Source organism: Coturnix japonica, chromosome 23 (genome assembly GCF_001577835.2).
Source record: "Coturnix japonica isolate 7356 chromosome 23, Coturnix japonica 2.1, whole genome shotgun sequence".
Classification (NCBI taxonomy): domain Eukaryota; kingdom Metazoa; phylum Chordata; class Aves; order Galliformes; family Phasianidae; genus Coturnix; species Coturnix japonica.
In genome coordinates this window covers 2,269,502-2,281,402 of record NC_029538.1, presented here as the reverse complement: position 1 = coordinate 2,281,402, position 11,901 = coordinate 2,269,502, and the positions used below count along the sequence as shown (strand labels likewise).

The 11,901-nt window shown below is 42.1% G+C and overlaps 1 protein-coding gene across 9 annotated transcripts in view; it reads left to right on the top strand.

Moving 5' to 3' along the window:
- SRRM1 (serine and arginine repetitive matrix 1) overlaps positions 1-10,196 on the top strand; it is a 15,133-nt gene extending 4,937 nt beyond the window's left edge. For 2 of the 9 annotated variants that reach the window (XM_015883626.2, XM_015883635.1), the window contains 15 exons: positions 272-442; positions 649-761; positions 1,158-1,358; positions 1,847-2,050; positions 2,553-2,672; positions 4,102-4,373; positions 4,520-4,600; positions 4,923-5,009; positions 5,393-5,537; positions 6,059-6,100; positions 6,529-6,633; positions 6,969-7,430; positions 8,309-8,495; positions 8,805-8,999; positions 9,202-10,196. In XM_015883626.2, coding sequence (XP_015739112.1) covers positions 272-442; positions 649-761; positions 1,158-1,358; positions 1,847-2,050; positions 2,553-2,672; positions 4,102-4,373; positions 4,520-4,600; positions 4,923-5,009; positions 5,393-5,537; positions 6,059-6,100; positions 6,529-6,633; positions 6,969-7,430; positions 8,309-8,495; positions 8,805-8,999; positions 9,202-9,306 — 2,490 coding nt within the window. In that variant the 3' untranslated portion in view covers positions 9,307-10,196. Of the gene's footprint in view, positions 443-648; positions 762-1,157; positions 1,359-1,846; positions 2,051-2,552; positions 2,673-4,101; positions 4,374-4,519; positions 4,601-4,922; positions 5,010-5,392; positions 5,538-6,058; positions 6,101-6,528; positions 6,634-6,968; positions 7,431-8,308; positions 8,496-8,804; positions 9,000-9,201 lie in introns of all 9 variants that reach the window. The other 7 variants (XM_015883629.2, XM_015883628.2, XM_015883627.2 and 4 more) reach the window with 7 other exon arrangements.
- Positions 10,197-11,901: the final 1,705 nt, after the last annotated feature.

The following is an 11,901-nucleotide window of genomic DNA, read 5'->3' as shown; positions in this document are numbered from 1 at the left end:
TAGCAGTCACACAGTCCAAAAATAATTGTGAAACCCACAAAGGATTAACAGGCCTTTGAATCTTTATGGTAAGACACAAAAGAAAATTAATAATACGATAGACTTATATTGATGAGAAACCACTAGGGAGAGATTTAAAATCTATATACGTAGAATTCTTGAGTGTATATGTATTCTAGTCCCCATGGTAGCTTTAATTTAAGTTTTAAGACAAATTGTAGGTTGTTTTTTTCAGATAACCGGCTTGTCTTCCTGTCATATCTCTTTGCAGAATCCAGATTCCAAAATGATGCAAATCAACCTGACTGGTTTTTTGAATGGGAAAAATGCTAGGGAGTTCATGGGCGAACTGTGGCCACTGCTGTTAAGTGCACAAGAAAACATTGCTGGTATTCCAACTGCTTTTCTGGAACTGAAGAAAGAAGAAATTAAACAGCGGCAGGTAGGATTTCATGACAGAACTGTGGGTGAGTTGTGAGCGTTGTGCAGAATTAGAGGCAGTGCAGGTGCTGATGTTATGGGTGGTGGTTTGGGTTCTTTGAAGCACAAACATTTTAGTCTGAAGCAGTAGATTCTTTGTTTTCTTAAATACAACTTTGATAAGGTCTCTGTGGTGTCTCTGAGTTATGTGATGTTTGGTTACACTAGATAGAGCAAGAGAAACTGGCTTCTATGAAGAAACAAGACGAAGACAAGGAGAAGAGGGATAAGGAAGACAAAGACAACAGAGAGAAAAGAGACAGATCCAGGAGTCCAAGAAGGTAATAAAAATACATGGGCAGTGTATGTCTAGCAGTACTGTAGACTGCAAGAAAGAGTGCATGGCAAAGTTCATTGAAGTTTGTAAATAGTCCCCTTAGCTATTTCAGCAGGCTGATTTGACTTCTTGGAATAATTGATTAGCATTTAGACACTGACAGAGGTACTATTTACACTAGCAACTGCTTTCAGTGGTTCATCTGTTCCAGGCTTTGTCTTTTTGAAGTTTGTGATATTAATGTGGCTGTAAATTACTAGTAGAAATTCTAAGTCCTCCTGCATGCATTGTAGATGAGTACTGAGAATCAACTCTATTCAGAAAAGCTTCTAGGTCCTGAAAATCACTAGTTTTATTTTTATGTATGTTCTTTCATTATGAACTGCTTCTTTTTTCCCAGACGCAAATCCAGGTCTCCTTCCCCCAGGAGGAGATCATCACCTGTCAGGCGGGAGCGGAAGCGCAGCCATTCTCGCTCCCCTCATCACAGAACCAAGAGCCGCAGTGCTACGCCTGCTCCAGAAAAGAAGGAGGCAACTCCTGAGCCAGAACCCTCTGTGAAACCAAAGGAGACCGTTGTTCAAGAGGCGACTTCAAACAGGTGGGTGCGATAACTGTAGAGAATGGTACATTGATTCTTAACGAATGGGAATGATCTTAATGCATGTTAATGCAAGATTATTCCCCCAAGCTGGACTACAGGCAATGTGTACTTCTCGTGGTTCCTCTAAAATGACAAGAGTATTTGTCTAAGAATTTTCAGTAGGGTTTCTTTTTCTTGTATAGAATTCTAAGGGCAGAATCCTAAACTGCCACTGTTGTTTCATTACACTGGGCATCCTTTCTGCTTCTGACAATGTCATCTTGTTTTCCAGCAAGCTAATGCACAGCCTTGGTGTTACTCTTACTTGTCTTCTGAATCACTGCACCATATTCTAATTCTTTTCATGGTTGTAGAGTGGGATCTTTAACATGACAGAAGGGCAAGGGGATGTTCTGTGTTGGGGAATATGGTGTCAGCTTCTAAACTTGCTACTCCTGTGGATACAGTTTGTATGTGCTTGTAATTTAAGTCTTTCTTTTTAATAGTGATATCCCAAAAGCTCCTAAGTCTGAACCTCCTGTACCAGAGACAAAAGAAATTTCACCAGAACGTAATTCAAAGAAGGAGAGAGAGAAGGAGAAAGAGAAGACTCGTCAGAGATCCCCAACTCGCTCTAAATCAAGGTCAAGGTCTCGATCACGTTCTCCATCTCATTCTCGACCAAGAAGGCGTCACAGATCACGGTCAAGGTAGGGCTTCAATTTATCTTGATGGCAGAGATTGAGAACTGAATGTTTTCTTCTGGAACTGCCATTTAATGCCTTACTCTCAGTTAAGGTAATTGTGTTTTTAGTGATGTTGAGCTGTGAACGTTTTGGGCCAGATGAGAATGATATATTCAATGAATAAACATCTTGGGAAGCTGTTGTCCTCATGTCAGACCATGAGAAAGAGGCTGCAGAGACTAATGGTGACTAGGGAGGGAATGGTGCACTCTATGGGACCTTTTAGGTCTGATAATGAAGATTTTGCAAATTCCTCCTGCTCCTCTTTTTTTTTTTTTTTTTTCCCTCTTCACTCCTTTGAAGGTATTTGTAAACTTAAAACCACTGATTGTGGCTGAATGCAGCACTTGGCATCGTGATTTATGCAGTTGGAGAAAAAGCAACCTCACTCAGTGCCCGGAGGACGGTGTTCCTCAAGTCTAAAAATTAGATGGTTGCTTTTCATTGGAATTTCTGATTGTGACAGGTCTTACTCCCCTAGAAGGCGACCAAGCCCCAGACGACGGCCGTCTCCGAGGAGGAGGACTCCTCCAAGGCGAATGCCTCCCCCACCCAGGCACAGGAGAAGCAGATCACCAGTGAGGCGGTAAGATTTCCCTTTTCTTCTTTTTTTCTTCAGTTAATTTTGGTGAATGAGGTTTATCAGGACTGTCTCATTTATCTTTTCTCAGTGCTGCCAGTAATATATGATTTGAATGATGTAGAAACTGCCATGTCATGTTTTGTAAGTATTTTGGGGCCAGCCGGTAGCTGTCCACCTTCCAAAATGTGGCAGCTTCAGACCTTGAAATGGCTCTGGATAGCTCCCACCTTAGGTGGATGAGGCATCCTTTGGCTGATTTTATTTCCCCTTGAAGGGAAATGTTAGAACAAGCCCTGGATTGTACTTGTGGGGATTTTTTTAATTATGACTCACTGTTCCATTACATAAAGTTGAGGTAAAAAATTAAGCTTTGACTTGAAATGTATTTCTTCATGTTCTTCTGATTTTAAAAATAAGAACTCTTTAGGTTCTGCTCCTTAGTGTTGAAGGTTATATTTTTGATCCATGAGCAGTTGTTATGGTAGGAAAGTTCTGAGTTGCATTGCAGAGAATTATGTACTCAGGGCAGTGTCAAAACAGGGATTTGTCTTTGTAGGGATAGGATAAATTCCTGTCCTCTTCATAGGAAGAGAACTGCAGCGACACTTCCTGTGTACAATACTCCTTCCTTTTAAGAAGGAGCAGTTCTTCCTTTTTTTAAGCAAGTGATAAGTGCTTTCTTTTTGACTTTGTAAAGATGTTCATTTTGCACAGTTATTGCAAAAACTGTGGGAAGTATCGAGCGTGTATCTTGCAGGATGTACAAGAGCTCCCTTTCAGCAAGTGTTTGTCTCACTCAAGGTAGGGTTTCTTTTTTCCAGGTTCTCAGGAATTCTGCAGCCAAAGGTGGATTCTGCAGGTACACAGTTGCAACAGAACTTGCCACAAATTTTGCCGCAGAATTCTAGAGGCCCAATCTTTTTAGAGTTACAAAGGAAGGATGATAAACTAAAACATAAGGATGAATACGCAGGTTCAGGATTGTTGTCTGAAATTTTTGCCTCCTGGTGTAAAAACCTCTCAGCGTATTTGCACGCTAAACTCTGAAATAGATCAGTTTTGAAAGGTGATTAAATCACGTGTGCTAACATGGAGAATCCTTTTAACCATCCAAAAGTTAGAGAACCCAAAGAAAACTAATTGCTCCCAGGAGGAAAAGTTTAGTTGTAGCCTGTAGATTGACAAAAAATAAGTAAAGGTAACACTAACCATCTTTTATTATTTTTATTTTTTACTTGTTGTAGTTTAAAAATAATGGAAAGGTTTGATTTGTAGAAGAGATTAAGAACCAGTGCTGGAGGCTGTTCGTCGTGTTTTGGAAGTGCTGCTGTATGTGGCTCTGTATATGTGCTTGCAGACAAATTCAGTTCTGTGTTCATGCTCAAACATTTTCTAGGCCAGGTCAGTGTCTAATACTACATTTGATTTACAGGAGAAGACGGTCATCAGCATCTCTATCTGGCAGTAGCTCTTCCTCCTCCTCCTCACGTTCCCGATCTCCACCAAAGAAACCACCTAAAAGAACTGTATCCAGTCCTCCTCGTAAAACACGTAGGCTGTCTCCTTCTGCCAGCCCTCCGAGGCGAAGGCACAGACCATCCCCACCAGCAAGTCCACCTCCCAAACCACGCAGATCTCCAACCCCTCAGCAGTCAAATCGTGCAAGGAAAAGCCGTGGCTCTGTTTCACCTGGCAGGGGGGCAGGTAAGAAATAAGTTTCTTATACCAGCTTTGTCTCTGTGCTTTCGTCGTCTTCAAGATGACATCTGCACCTTGTTTGAGCAGAAAAACATGCATGGATTTAAAAAAAAAAGAAACGAATTGAAGTGTCTTGTTTGGTTTTCTTTTAGCACCGAAGCATAAGAGTACTGAAAAAAGAGAATCTCCTTCACCAGCACCAAAACCAAGGAAAGCTGAGCTGTCTGAGTCAGGTATGGTTCTTGCTTGTCAACACTGCCTTTGGGGTTTTTGGTCTAAGATGCGTAGCGATGAAAGGTGTTTGTAAAGTGCCGAGTGCTGTTGATAAGCTGGCATTGAAACAAGGTTTTCTGAAGCATAAAATGGTTGTTGATACTGCCTCAAATGTTCCACCTGAGCTTTCCTGTAAGAAGCTCAGCCATAATGTACTCCAGACTCAGTGCTATCTTCAGATATTTAAATTAAAAGGAACAAAGCATGCTTGATTACTTATGCCTGAATAAGGCAAAATTCATTTTCAGTTTGAATATTCTATCTGTGTCTGTATCTTTTCAGAAGAAGATAAGGGAGGTAAAATGGCTGCAGCAGATTCTGTGCAACAGAGACGTCAGTACAGAAGGCAAAATCAACAGTCGTCTTCTGGTAAGAATAACCTGCATTTCCTAAACCTGGATTAATGCTCCTGCAGGAGTTAATTATCACTCAGTCCAAATGTTGATTTCAAAATGATTTTGCTGTGTGCAGTGCTATTACAAACTTAACTGTGTATTTACCCACCCATAATAGAGTATCTTCATTTATTGTTCATGCTACTTTCATTAAGGAAGGCTTAATTCTTAGAGGTTGTGTCACATCTCCTGCTAGGCATCTTTGAAAGCTGCACTTTTAAACTCTTTCCATCACACCCAAATGTTGTTTCCCATCACTTCTTTAGTCTCTTATTGCAATGGGTTATTTCCTAGTATTGTGGACTTCTGACTTAGTGTAGAATCGTTCTCCAGAGGGTAATTCTTCTCCATTTATAGATTCTGGCTCCTCATCTTCATCTGAGGAGGAAAGACCGAAGAGATCCAATGTGAAGAATGGGGAGGTTGGGCGCCGCCGCCGCCATTCCCATTCACGCAGTCCATCTCCATCCCCACGAAAACGACAGAAGGAGCCTTCCCCTCGGTAACAGCTTCTTCCTATGAACACAACTCCTCTTTTTTAGTTTGGTAGCTGTTGAGTTCATGTGTTGATCTGTCAGCAGTTACCCGAAAGAACTAATTTGTGCCCTCTGTGCAAGCAGATAGTCTTTCTTTCTCCAAAGTAACTTAAAGAAGTAAACCAAGATCTTGGTGCTGGTTATACTGCTGGCTTCCTCTTTAGACTTTGTGATTTGAGATGTAATACGTTAAAGCCCCTACTGTGAACTGAGCTTGTACAAAATTTGATGTAATTCTCTTAAAACTGGCAACCGTTGACATTTCTGAGGTAAACTGATTTTCAATACAGACTGCTTTTTGTTATCTATCCTTGAAGCATCTAGCACTGCATATCACATGAGGGATGCCTGGTTAGATTCCAAGATTGCATTCTCTTTATCTGTTGAGAATTAATCTGAATTTATTGGAATGTGTTCATTTCTGCCTCAAATATTGGGCAGTTAGATTTTTTTTGTCTTTGTTTTGTTTTCCTTCCACTGCTGTCAGGATGCAGATGGAAAAGAGGTGGCAATCACCAGTGATGAAAAGGTTGGTTAGAAATTCATCTTTTTAACTGGATTTAGATATTGAAAGTCATTTAGGTTCTTCTTTTGTCACAGATAAAGTAATCCTTTCCTTTGAATTTGCACACTCACAGCACCAATGTGCTTCATGATCCTTGGAGTCCCTTCCAACCCAAGACAGTCTGTGTGTGGTTCAGACTGCTGCTGGCAGTGTCTAACAGGACAAAAACATTGAGTTCCTTCCACCCTGTACACCTAACTTTCATATCACTGTGTTGAGGAAGGTGGTTGTTAGCTGTTCTGGCTCATTAAGGGATCTCCCTTTTTATCCCCTCATTAGCAGTTCTAGTAGAATAAAAAGCACACCAGCGAGATAATATTACATAATGGAATGAGAAGAATAAACTCATGGCTCAGTTGCAACTTTTCTGAGTAATCCCTTTATTTCTGCAGTAGGAGGAGGAGGAGCCCATCCCCCCCACCTGCCCGGCGACGACGCTCTCCTTCCCCACCCCCACCTCCCAGGCGAAGGCGCTCGCCCTCATTGCCCCGCCGAAGGTACCGTGTTCTGGTTTTGGTCATTTTGGGTTTGTTGACTTCCAGCTGTGACCCATACAGGAAATGTGCTGTAGGGAACCCATTCCTTGATGCACAGCTTGCTGAGGGGGATGTAGTTTTGCTGTTGAGGTTTTCTGAGGTAGTTGCATGGTCTGCTTGTGGTTTGATTGCTGTATCAGTCACTGAATATCAAACTTTCCCAAGAAGCTTGCTGTTGAGTGAAGTATTAACTAAGTTTAGAGGAACATTTGTGTAATTCTTCTTAGCCATAGTGAATGACACTTGTAACTGATTTCCATGCCTGTATGGTACCTAAACATTTATTTTCTTTGTAGGTCTCCATCACCACCCCCACGCAGACGCTCCCCCTCGCCACGGAGGTACTCCCCTCCAATACAGAGGCGATATTCTCCTTCTCCACCTCCAAAGAGAAGAACAGCTTCTCCTCCTCCTCCACCCAAACGACGAGCTTCACCTTCTCCGCAGTCAAAACGCAGAGTCTCCCATTCACCACCACCAAAACAAAGGAGCTCTCCAGCTGCTAAGAGGCGCTCACCATCCATATCTTCCAAGCACCGGAAGGGTTCTCCTCCCAGTAGGTCCAATCGGGAAACACGTTCTCCGCCACAAAACAAAAGGCATTCACCTTCACCAAGGCCTAGAGCTTCTCATACCTCTTCAAGTCCACCACCACTGCGAAGGGGAGCATCAACATCGCCCCAGAGAAGACAGTCTCCATCTCCAAGCACTAGACCCATCAGGAGGGTGTCAAGAACACCTGAACCGAAGAAGACAAAGTAAAAAAAATCCATCTAATTTGTTGTTGGTTTTTGGTTTTTTAAATGATACATTACAGGTAGCTAGGGGATCACATGAACAATTGCTCCCCTGTATCCTGAGGTTGCTCGAGTGATGGAGATGCTCCTCAGCTTCCACTTTTGTACTGCTGAATCCTGAGGGGATTTTCCTGTACTTTATTTCAGTGGGTGCTTTTAATCTGAAGTGCAGGGAGAAGCATTGGAGAGGCTGTAGAGTCTGCTAGTAGCACAGCAAAGCACTGGGAGCAAGCAGGCCAAAACTTAGAAATTTTGTTCCCACTGTTGCTTAAAGTGAAATGAACTTTGTCTTATCTTAAAGCTTACTGCAGAAGGGAGCTCCTGCTTTTTATCAGTCATGAATGATTTCCTACCTGGTTGCACAAGATGTAAAAGTACTTAATGTTAGCAGTTATCTGTAGTGGGATTGCTGCTTTTGTGAACAGGTTGTCAGAAGCGCAGTGTGCTTCCTTACCCCTTCAGGGAAAAAAATTGTAGCTGAACATTTGCACTCTTAACTGGATGGTGAAATAGCTTTGCTATTCTCTTGAGGTTTTAATAGAGTTATAAATTAATCATATCAGGAAAAAAGGGAGCAATTACTCCTGACCAACAGTAGTCTTATTACTTAACAAGCTATCGTATTGCAGTATCCTTTTGCATTACAGATGCACACTGATGTAAGATCATTTTGCCCTTTGTGATATATGCCAGCACAGTAGCTATATTCTGTATTTTAAGTGTCTGCTTAACCGGGTTACAAGAGCATCCATTCATTTGACTTGTGAAATTTTTACTCCTTTGTTTCATCTCTTACATCTCTAATGCTAGAATCTAAGTGTAGCTTTTCTGTTTCCAAGGGCTTCCACCCCAAGTCCGAGATCTGCCAGACGGGTGTCTTCATCACGGTCTGCATCGGGATCACCTGAGCCAGCTCCAAAAAAGCACCAAGGGCCTCCATCTCCTGCTCGGTCTCGTTCCCCTTCTGCTAACTGGTCACCTGCAAAAAAGGCTAAAAGTCCAACTCAGAGCCCATCGCCTGCAAGGGTATTTGTTTGTTTTTTGGGGGTTGCATGGTATTATTTTCATAGAGGCAATCAGTTGCTAGACTGAGTAACCTTGGGGAGACTCCGTAGTTTTATAATTAAATATTTGTAATACGTGTTTCAAGCTCAGCACTTCTGAGACTAAGGGAAGTGCCTTTGTGTACCCTCCCAGTTCTGAAGGCAGGCTGTGTTTCCCTCAGTGTTAGGAGTTGTATGGCCCATCTGAATTGCCTGCTGTGGCTGTGGGTTTCTTTTCCCAGAGTTCAGGAGTCTTGGGAATGTGTTATATCTGTTGAATTGCTTATTGCAGAATTCAGATCAAGAAGGGGGCGGAAAAAAGAAGAAGAAAAAGAAGGATAAGAAGCATAAAAAGGATAAAAAGCACAAGAAACACAAAAAGCATAAGAAGGAAAAGGCTGCAGTGGCTGCAGCAGCTGCTGCTGTAGCTGCAGCGGATACCACCTCAGCACAGGAAGAGCAGGAAGCAGAGACAGAACCCAAGAAGGTATGAGTTTGGTTCCTATGATTTAGTGTTTCAGAGCCCGGTGTAAGGAAATAGATGTGAGTGCCTGCAGTGCTCTTGATAACGAATAGCAGTCCTGTTTCAGAAATACGGTGTGGTTTTAATTGATGCTTTACATTACTTGGGCTGCAGCCCTCCAGCTCAGCTTCCAGTTTGTGAAGAAATGCTTTCTCTTTGTTTCAAGGAGACAGAAAGTGAACCAGAGGACAACCTTGATGATCTAGAAAAGCACCTGCGAGAGAAGGCACTGAGGTCCATGAGGAAGGCACAGGTGTCCCCCCCATCTTAGGTCGAATCCTTTGATATAATGTACATTTTATTTGGTTTGTACTCAGAATTCAATTTCAAATTGCTAAATGTGTTTGAGCTTTAGAATATAACATTTGTTGTAATAATTGCTAGGTTGAGGTTCACCATGTACAAAGGGCATGGATTTACATTGCAAAAGGTGTCCACAGTGTACTAGTGACATTCTTTCATTGACAGTCAACATAATTTCCTTTAGAGCGAGACTTCTTAGAAGCAGTAGGGGTTTGTATTGAAGGTTTTTGACATGACCATCAGCTCCCTGGTTTCTTTGAAATTCAACAGAGCCTTTTAGAATGATTTGTGGGGGTCTCATTTGACTTCTTTTGTATCCACTCACATTACGCTACTAACCTTTGTGGTTTGTAAGCCTGCCCAGAAGTAAAACCACTGCAGAATTACCAAGGAAGTACATATATTTTAATGCTTTCTACTGTTGCCTGTACAGTCTCCATTAAAGCAAATCAAGAATAGCAATTTAGAGTGGTACATAAATGAAAGCATGTTGTTTACCAGGACACTGTGGGTTTATATTGATGTAACATGTTGATTTGGAACACTGGAATTTCATTTGTATTTTTTGTTCTGTTTATTTTTTTAAAGGGCAGTTTCCATGATCAGCAATCCCAGAACAATTCCTTCAGTTCCATAAATTCTGTTTGTGAGATGTCGTTGCCCCATTCATAAATCTTGTCTCGTTAGGGTTCCTCTGAATGGTGTGAGCCACTTTCAGAGATGTGGTCTTTGGAAGTGGGAGGAACCTGACCTTTGGATATTGTCATGTTTTCACTGTTTTGTTTTGTTTTTGTTTTTTTAACTAAAGCTATATAAAGCTTGTGGATTAAACAAAATAAATTTCTAAATTTAAAGAGACCTCGCCTATTTTTATATGAACGCTTGGCTAAGCAGCTTTCTTTTGTACAGGGTTAACGAATACAAAGATAAGGAATTATCTAAGGAATCCTGGTGCCTGGGAGGTTGTTGCTGTCCATTCATTTAACTTCTGGTTCAGAAACCAAATCAGTTGTGGAGTCTGAGGCTGCTCTGGAAGGAGGGCTGCAGCCTGGTTTGGAAACCAGTCCTACTTCTTGGTGTGCACAATTAAGTGTAGATATCTAATTAGTCCTTTTATCTGACGTGGTGTGGGATCTTTGAGCGAAGCTGATGTTCTGCAGGTGCCTAATGGCAGGGCCGTCTTCAAAGCTGCTTCTTTCTTCATTTCCTCATCTCTTGTTTCTTAGCCCAAGTGTATATGGAATGCTGGAGTGCTTATAAACACGGTTCATGCAGCATTGTGTGTGTGTGTAATAAATGGAAGAACTTTCTGGAGGAACACATCCTGAACAACACGTGAGTGACACTTGGTGCTGTGACTGCAGACACAACAGTGTTCCTTTTGCCTTTGGAGGTTCTGCTGTTAGGGTCCCCCCTTCTTGTTTCTTCTGAATGTCGATCCATAAGAAATAATTAAAGTTGGAAAAGAGCAATTAAGTGTGCTTTTTGAGGAGCGTTTCACTTTTGAATGGGATTTAGCTTCATATTTTGATTCTTTCCTACTCAGCCAGATTCCGTATTGCATCCAAATCCTTGTCAAGGGACTGCAAGCCTTCCCTTCTGGGTTAGGGCACCGTTTCTCACTGTTTTGAATGCTGCTGTGTGGATGCTTTCAGTACAAAATCATTCTGATATGATCATCCTTCAGTGTTTGTTTCTGTGCTGTGGCGTCCTGTGGTGCTGAGCTGTTGGCATAGGATTCCTTCCTCTCTTAATTAATTGTAATAGACATCACATCATCCAGAGTCACACTGATGGTGAGATGTTTACCACTCAGTCTCGGTTTAAGCTCATATCTCTGTACCTCACCCCTGTAGCCACGATGCTGCAGCTCACAAGGTGACCGTGTAGGACGCCTCAAACAGCATCACAGCATCCCCAGGCTGTGAATCACACAGTCCTTTTTGTTCTGGATCTGCTAACACTGTGTGTTTACATGTTAGTCAAGGCAGCCCTCCTGCAGTGACAGGTGAATGGGTTTGTGGCACTGACTTAATGCAACAGCTCTCACTACGCAGGAAAAAAAGAATGATCAAGCTTAATTAGATTGTAATAATTCAGATAACAGTCAGTCCACGGGAGAGGACGTAAGGATGGAATGAGTCACTGACAACTTGATATCTCTGCTTCTTAGTAAAGAATGATGTGTTTGTTGTGTCAACGCACAGGAAACAATAGCAGGTGTGTGCAATAACTTAAAGTCCATAGGAGCTCACTGTAGGACTGAACTTTTCCACTTGTGTGGCTCTGGGAGATTTGCATGGAGCACTTGCTATGCTTTGCCATAGAAGTTCTGCACTCTAAGGGAATTGGATTCGTGTTCAGGGCAGAGTCTGCTCCTCCTGCTGTGTAAAATGCACAGGGATCTGAAAGACCTTAATCTGTATTTGGGTTCCAGTTCCAGGCAGGGATGTTGCAGGAGGACGTTGCTCACCCCCAAACTTGTGCTGGGGATTGTTTGCCTGTGCAGCTTTGGGAGAAGAGGGGAGAAAAAGAAAGAAATGGGGTGTTGAACAACATCCAC